General features: G+C 43.2%; 5 protein-coding genes and 1 non-coding gene across 6 annotated transcripts in view; 2 read left to right on the top strand and 4 right to left on the bottom strand.

Annotated features, from left to right (window-relative positions):
* Positions 1–91, bottom strand: part of GAL11 (Gal11p) — a gene marked incomplete at both ends in the record, with an annotated part of 3,399 nt that extends 3,308 nt beyond the window's left edge. The window contains one exon of the mRNA XM_018365486.1: positions 1–91. This exon is cut by the window's left edge and continues 3,308 nt beyond it. Within this exon, the coding sequence (XP_018221741.1) occupies positions 1–91 (91 nt within the window).
* A 1,273-nt stretch (positions 92–1,364) lies between these two features.
* Positions 1,365–2,555, top strand: SPE2 (adenosylmethionine decarboxylase SPE2; the record flags this gene model as incomplete). The annotated part of the gene is made up of 1 exon (XM_018365485.1): positions 1,365–2,555. One exon carries the CDS (start codon positions 1,365–1,367, stop codon positions 2,553–2,555), a length of 1,191 nt encoding a protein of 396 aa, XP_018221740.1.
* A 734-nt stretch (positions 2,556–3,289) lies between these two features.
* On the top strand, positions 3,290–3,466 carry DDR2 (Ddr2p; the record flags this gene model as incomplete). The annotated part of the gene is made up of 1 exon (XM_018365484.1): positions 3,290–3,466. The coding sequence occupies one exon, from the start codon at positions 3,290–3,292 to the stop codon at positions 3,464–3,466; it is 177 nt and encodes a 58-aa protein (XP_018221739.1).
* Positions 3,467–3,779: 313 nt separating this feature from the next.
* AIM39 (Aim39p) lies at positions 3,780–4,814 on the bottom strand (the record flags this gene model as incomplete). The annotated part of the gene is made up of 1 exon (XM_018365483.1): positions 3,780–4,814. The coding sequence occupies one exon, from the start codon at positions 4,812–4,814 to the stop codon at positions 3,780–3,782; it is 1,035 nt and encodes a 344-aa protein (XP_018221738.1).
* A 393-nt stretch (positions 4,815–5,207) lies between these two features.
* PSH1 (ubiquitin-protein ligase PSH1) lies at positions 5,208–6,440 on the bottom strand (the record flags this gene model as incomplete). The annotated part of the gene is made up of 1 exon (XM_018365482.1): positions 5,208–6,440. The coding sequence occupies one exon, from the start codon at positions 6,438–6,440 to the stop codon at positions 5,208–5,210; it is 1,233 nt and encodes a 410-aa protein (XP_018221737.1).
* A 204-nt stretch (positions 6,441–6,644) lies between these two features.
* Positions 6,645–6,718, bottom strand: DI49_2350. Its single transcript has one exon. It is a non-coding gene; the product is annotated as a tRNA-Asn (tRNA).
* Between the last annotated feature and the right edge of the window lie 782 nt (positions 6,719–7,500).

Genomic DNA, 7,500 nt, shown 5'->3' with positions numbered 1-7,500 from the left:
TGTCCATGAGCACTTGGAGCAGACCATTGACATTCTTTGCACGCTCGGTATTGGACAAGGTGTCCTTGTCGTGGATGGGAGCAGAAGACATAGCAGACTTAAAGAAATTAGCGTTCTAATTCTCAATCCTTGAGTACGGCACTATACGAAACGATACGATGAGAAAATAGCAGAAAATAGACAAAGATGTAGCAGCACAAGCGTGTAGCAATGTCGCAGACGTGTTTTTAAGCAAACGCAACTGACCGATAGCAAATTCCTAGTTCTTGTCAGGGAGGAAAAGGGTGGTTAGAACTCGACTGTTAAGGCCAAACACCTTCACCATCCTCATCATAATAATTTTCTGATCGACGCAACCGGGGACCGGGGTGAAAGAGCCAATTCAAAAAAAAAAAAACTGAGCCTGCCACATCGCAGGGTAATGCGCCAGAATATCCGACAAGAACTATTTGTGCTATACTATACTACTACTGCTGCGTTGAAAAGAGATGTGAACTAAGCGTCTTCCCCCGAATCATATAGCGTCGGCGCCGTCCGTGGACGGCACAGGTTCAGCGGGGGAATATGTAATTGCTTGTTGGGATTGCTCTAGGGACCGTAGTATCGCAGCGAGGAAGTCTGTGTAGTTCCACTAGGCGTGGGCCGCCTCGCCGCTTCTTTTGCAGTCCCTGATGTTACGTAGATGCGCGTGTGCCACAGCATGGAGGCACTCCTCCATGCCCGTTGCACGGCACGCTTAGTTTTACTGTTAGTTTCTTGTCAAACCCAATGGATAGAATACTCGAATTTTTTTACTCTTTCTCTTTTATAGCCATCGGGCCAGTGAAAAATCTCAAAATGAAATGAAAAATTAAAAAAAAAAAAAAAAAAAAAAACCGAAACCTGCGTTGGGATACCCGGCCGAGCAACACTTGGCATTGTTAGGGCTATGCACACCTCTTTCGACAACGGATTACAGAACCCCAGCGATGCGGTAAACTGTCGTCACAAGGGTATGATCTGTTGATCCGGTTTGTATATGCTTCCTTCCCCCCTTCTCCCCAGTGCGAATGCGTCGTGACGTGCGGAATGATAAAATCGCGGAAAGTTTCAGTTTTTTTTTTTCTTCCGGCTTTTACTCGAAGAAAAAAAACCCAAATACGCTTCTTCGATGTTCAAGCAGGCATCGAATAAACTTTGCCAATTGACAGGATTATCTCTGTATATCTGTACGTGTATATATTCCATACGGTACGGTACGGCTAGTTGCTTGCGTGGAGTTTTCAGGTTCTTTTTTTTTTCTCGATTGTGTGACTATTGGACTGTAGCTTCTTTTTTTGTACGTCATCATTTATAGTATCTTACGCAATCCAGCCCACCGTATAATGACTGTTACCATCAAAGAACTGACTAACCACAACTACATCGACCACGAATTATCGGCCACGCTGGACTCGACGGACGCGTTCGAAGGGCCTGAGAAGCTGCTGGAAATCTGGTTCTACCCGCACAAGAACGCCATCACCACCGCCAAGACGCTGAGAGATGTTGCCATGGACAAATGGATCGAGATCCTGAAGCTGGTCAAGTGCGAGGTTCTGTCCATGAAGAAGACACAGGAGCTAGACGCGTTCCTGCTGAGCGAGTCCTCGCTGTTCGTCTTCGACCACAAGTTGACACTGAAGACGTGCGGCACCACCACCACACTGTTCTGTCTCGCCAAGCTTTTCGACACCATTGAGCAGGAGTTGTCGTGGAAATTTCAAACCACCCCGGACGGCAAGTACGCGCCATTCAAAGTGTTCTACTCAAGACGATGTTTCCTTTTCCCCTGCAAACAAGCTGCCATCCACCAAAACTGGGCGGACGAGGTGGATTATCTCAACCAGTTCTTCGACCATGGAAAGAGCTATTCCGTGGGCAGAAACGACAAGAGCAACCACTGGAACCTGTACGTCACCGAGACGGACCCCAGCATGCCCCAGGGCAGGGAGTACACGGAAGACGACGACGAGACCTTCGAAGTGCTCATGACCGAGCTAGACCCGCACTGTGCCAACATGTTTGTGTGCGGCCCGGACACATCCACGCCTGCCCCCACAGAAGCGAACGAGGACAAGGGCCACAACTTGGGCTACCAGATGACCAAGAAGACCAAGCTCGACGACATCTACCTGAACTCCTMCCAGGATTCAGACGCATCGTTCCACCATGACGCGTTTGCATTCACGCCATGCGGGTACTCGTCCAACATGGTCCTTGCAGAAAAATACTACTACACCTTGCATGTGACCCCGGAGAAGGGCTGGTCCTACGCCTCCTTCGAGAGTAACATCCCGGTCTTCGACATCTCCCAAGGGAAGCAAGACAACCTGAACGTCCTCTTGCACATTCTGTCCGTTTTCCAGCCAAGAGAATTCTCGATGACTTTCTTCACCAAGAACGCCTCGAGCCCGTCTTTCCAAAAGATACTACGCATCAACGAATCGCTGCCCGAATACACCAAGCTGGACAAGATCGTTTACGATCTGGACGACTATCATCTCTTCTACATGAAACTTCAAAAGAAAATATGAAAGCCGCCCATCCCCTACATATCTACATAACACCACCTTATCATTCTACTCTTCCCTGCTTATATTCAACAACATCATCATCATCATCATCATCATTACGTTCTCGACTCGTGATATATAAAGGCCGCGGCCTGGCCAACTCGCCCCTTGGCCAGGCCCCAAGCCCCTCTCGGCCGGAAATTTAGCCGCCCACCCTTTCTTGATGTAATATATAACACACCCAGACACGGTTGCCAAGGCCCCGGGAGGACAGGAGAAAACCCCGTTTAAGGGACGCCCGCGCCCGCGCCCAGCAAGCAAAAATCGCTAGTGATAATATTCATTATTCAATCTGTAATGTAATTATCAACCTGTCAAATGTCTTTGGAGGAAAGGAAAAGGCGCGATGTTTAAGCCCGATTTCGGTTCTGTTCCCCTTATTCCTGGAATGGTCCCGGGTCCTTTTATTTTTATTTCTATTTTTATTTTTTTCAGTTGGTTTCTCTTCCCTTGTTTTTCCCTTTCTGCCTCCTCCTCTTCCCCCCCTTATGGTATATTGCATGCATAAAGATATTTGTATACATGTATATAAGAATATATATGATTATTTATATATATATATATATATGTGTATATGGATGTGTGTGTTTGAACGTGTTCGTGCGTTGTCTCTGGTCATCGCTTCTTGTTATATCTTGTCTTCTTTTTTTTGTGCTAGAAACTCAGTTATTCACGCTTAATCCAACACACTCACAATGAAAGTATCGCAAGTTTTGATTTCCGCCATATCTGTTTTCGGCATCGCTAACGCCGCCAATTCGTCCAACTCCTCCAGTAATGCTGCTCCTGCCTTGCATGCGCAAAACGGCCAGCTGCTGAACGCCGGTGTCGTTGGTGCCGTCGTAGGCGGTGCTTTGGCCTTCTTGATTTAAAGAAGGCGCGGCTCGTCGCTATGCTGATAATAATATCGATTGACTTTCCCGAAATGTATTATTTTCTTTCCTTTTCTTTCTCGTTTTGACATTTCCTTCTACAGTCCTCCCGGGGTGGTATACATCTGGGTGGTCTTTTATATTCTTTTTTCCAGTTCGTTACTCATTTTTCCCCCATTTTTTTCCTTTTTCTTACTATGTTTCTACCTTCAAATATTCTTATATAACACTGTTTTACTTACGCAACCGAAAATAAGTAGTTCAATAACGATAATAATCATAATTTTTTTAACAGTTTAGTATTTACATTACTTTACCTATCGCTGGTGTCGTTTTTGAACAAAACGTACTGCACCAGCTGCCCGTTCTTCTCTCGTCTGAACAGGTCTATCTCCTGGAGTTTGACGTCCACGTGGTACTTCCCGTTATATACAATCAGCGAATCGTCGTCTAATTCGAGCTCGCCATGGAACCAAACGTGCAATGCGTGTGAGTCCCCCTGCAGTGGGTACTCGTACTTGAACGACCCGTACACTCTTTCAGGCGATATTATCTCGAATAAGTCCGTGGTCTCTAGTCCAATACGGTTCAGCAAATCGTCGATGGTGCCGCGTATGCTTATCGGCCGGTGCGTTATTCTCCATTTGCAAACAAAGGGAATTCTGTACCAGGTGTGTGAACTTGCTCTTTTGTCGTCCGGCTCCATTACAATGCCGGTCACGCATGGGTCTTGGTCTTCGCACCACATGCTGAATTCGTTCAGTCTTGGCGAGTTGCCGTCTTTGTCCAATAACGGCACCCCGTACTGTTCTTTGATCATGTCGTGGCCGGACAATTTTTCCAGCACTCTCAATTTGGAGAGGCTTTGCACTTGATTTGCGTCGATTTTCTTCAAATCTCTTGCACTCAGTTTGCGTATCTTGGACGAAGGGAACAATGGTATGAAACTCTGATCTTTCAAGTATATCACTTTATAAATTACCGAATATCCTATTATCACACCAAATATCCCTCCGAACATAGCCGACCATATTTGTTTTCGGCGTTTATGTCGTTGTTGTGCTATGGCTTGACCAATACTTTTCAGATCCTCCTCTTTCACGCTGTGGTGCTCTTTCTCTTCAGCTCCCTCTGATTTCGTTTGTTGCTGCTGTGGTGTGGTGAAAAAATGCTTCCCATCATGGACTTGTCTACTTGTCACTGTCGAAGCTTTTCCTCTACTTGCGGTGGCACCCTTCAAAGTAGTAGACCAAATATGGCTACGGGTGGGCGCCTGAGTGAATGACCATATACTCCTCGTACAACGTAAAGATATCGTAATGTTACGTGGAATCGTAAACCGAATCATCACCTTTTTCCTTTTCCCTCGCAATTGGATTCAGGAACTATTCGCCTTGTGCCGTATACGCTGTCCCTTACTTTTGTTTTGTTGTTCTGCACTTTGTTTCTTTCTTGGAATTGTATTTTACTGCTCCGAAAATGGATCTAGCATCACCCCCACAATATTGGATTGAGTAGCGTAATGCCCAAAAAAAAACCGAAACGACCAGAAGAGGAAAAAGGGTGGTCCTATATATTTAGATTATTTTACATTAGCCCTAAGATACTGTCATAAATGGACAGTAAGTACGCCCACCCCAATATTCATTAGAAGCTACCAACTAAAAGTACAGGGAGGTGATTCTTCAAAAAGTCTATACGAATACATACATATATTGTCCCGAGAGATCAGACCTTCTGATCACTCATCGTCGCTGTCTCCTAGAACAACACGGAATCGCTTTTGTCTTTTCGGTTGTGGGTCGTCCAGTTCTTCGGTGTCGCGTTCATCTTGATCATCTTGTTCATCAACTTCATTAGAACTAGGGTAAGAAATGGAACGATCTTCAGAGTCTGAATTCGAATCCATGTCTGCGGCTTTTTTCTGGCCTTCATCAAGACTGTCGCCGCTTACAAATCCTTCATCATTGTGCTCATAAAAATCGCTGTCATGATCCTCCTCTTCCGCAGGAGCTTGCTCTTGGGCATCTTCTTCCTCATCATCAGTAATAATCACTTGCCTGTTATTGAGCGCGGACAATACCAGTTCTCTCCTACTGCCATCTTCATCTTCATCCTCATCATCCTCTATGAAATCTTTCATATCGGAATCCATCTCTTCCTCTTCTTCTTCTTCCCGTTCTTCTTCATMCTCATCATCGTCCACTGCATCCACCGCGATGCTACGATTGTGTGACCTAGCCCAGCGGCCTTGTGGGATGTGTTCCCGCATAGGCTCATCGCCACTGCTGCTATCTTCTTCTGAACTCACATCATCTCCATTGGCAAAGGGATCTGTAGATGCGGGCCGCTCCTCTCTACGCCTACGCATGCTCTCTCTGATCTCATTCAATTCTCCTTCACTATATTCTTCTTCATCGAATTCGTCATTGCCGCCCGCATAATTCCTTATTCTGGCATTACAATGAGGGCAGACATTCCCGTCTTCTACTTCATCTGGATCTAATTCCCAATGACAGTTACTACAACGTGTGATACCGTCATCAGAATCGTCAGCCACCGCTAACGCACTATTCTTAAATACTCCTTCGAATAATGTATCCTTTTCCTTATCAAGCTTGTAATCATTTTCCTCCTTAATTTTAGTTTCTAACAGTCTCTTGAAGGAATCATCTTCTTCGCTGCTCAACCTATCCAGAATAAATGATAAATATTGTTGTAGTGTAGTATTCAAAGCAGGAATAGTCGTAACATCCGATCTACACTGTGGACAGGCTAATTCTTTCTGAGTGTTGCTAGAAAACCAGGTGTTCAAACATCCATAACAATAATTGTGACCGCAGGGTGTCATCATCGGTATAAACATATAATCATGGCAGATAGAGCAAATTAGGGATTCTATTACCTTGTAAAGGATTTCATCTTTCGTACTATTACTTTGATGAAGTAAACGGTTGTGTAATTCGTCACCCATTTTCACTGGTAGAATACTGTGTGATTTTGTGTATTGGAAATGAACAGGGTGCAGGCTTTCTGGACAATTAGGAAGAAAAAATAAGAATTATTTTATTATTGTCATAATGGTCGGAAGAGAGCTCATCTAAATTTTTAGTGAGCTTAAAAATAAAACGCCATATCGTGAAAAGGCCGAAAAGAAAACTCGGTAAGAAAAAATACACGACCCCAGTGAGGGTTGAACTCACGATCTTGCGATTAACAGTCGCACGCCTTAACCAACTTGGCCATGGAGTCTGTTATTAGTTGCGATCCTTGGAAAATTAATCAGTACTTAATAAATTATCATTATAGCTATGCTGGTCCCAAGGGAAAGATGTTGATAACTAGTAGCTTAGCGGGTAGTAGTAGTTAATAGATAAGGAATTCCTCCTTGTTAAAATAGGTGACTATGGATGTACACTTATTCGTATAAATTGGTGTTGGAATAAAGTGATCTTGGACATAACAGTCCTTATGTCCAAATAGGCGATCTCGAACATTCTTTAACATGATATTAATTATGTTAATCTGAAACAAACACACTTAATGAAGACGAGTATAAAGACCTATTAATTGATAAAAAAATTAGTACATAAGAAGATAAGTTATTCTTGAGAACTTATTATCAATGTTCTGAATTATACTTGGACCATTGGGGTTCATGTAAATAATCAGCGTGTGTTTTATATACCTCTCTTATATAATAATAAGAAAGAACTGCTTATTCTTAATTATTACAACTTACTAAACTAACTAATTATCAACAATCGGAGTAAGTAAACTTAAAAACAACTTGTTGGAATAGTTGTATTCAGACACTCATTCATTAATATGGGATAAAATCTGAAATCAGAATAGTAGTAATTAATAACCATTTAAGTTGTACGATGATCCTTGGGATTCCATTGTTTCTTAATGTTATAATATTTTGTATATAGATTATAATAACCATTTAAATTGTATGATGATCTTTGGGATTCCATTATTTCTTAATGTTATAATATTACGTATATAGATTATACTAGAGATTCTCCTCA

The sequence above is a fragment of the Saccharomyces eubayanus genome, chromosome XV, assembly GCF_001298625.1.
Source record: "Saccharomyces eubayanus strain FM1318 chromosome XV, whole genome shotgun sequence".
In the NCBI taxonomy this organism is placed as follows: Eukaryota; Fungi; Ascomycota; class Saccharomycetes; order Saccharomycetales; family Saccharomycetaceae; genus Saccharomyces; species Saccharomyces eubayanus.
The sequence above is the reverse complement of the archived record's forward strand: the minus strand, read 5'-3'. Positions and strand labels throughout refer to the sequence as shown.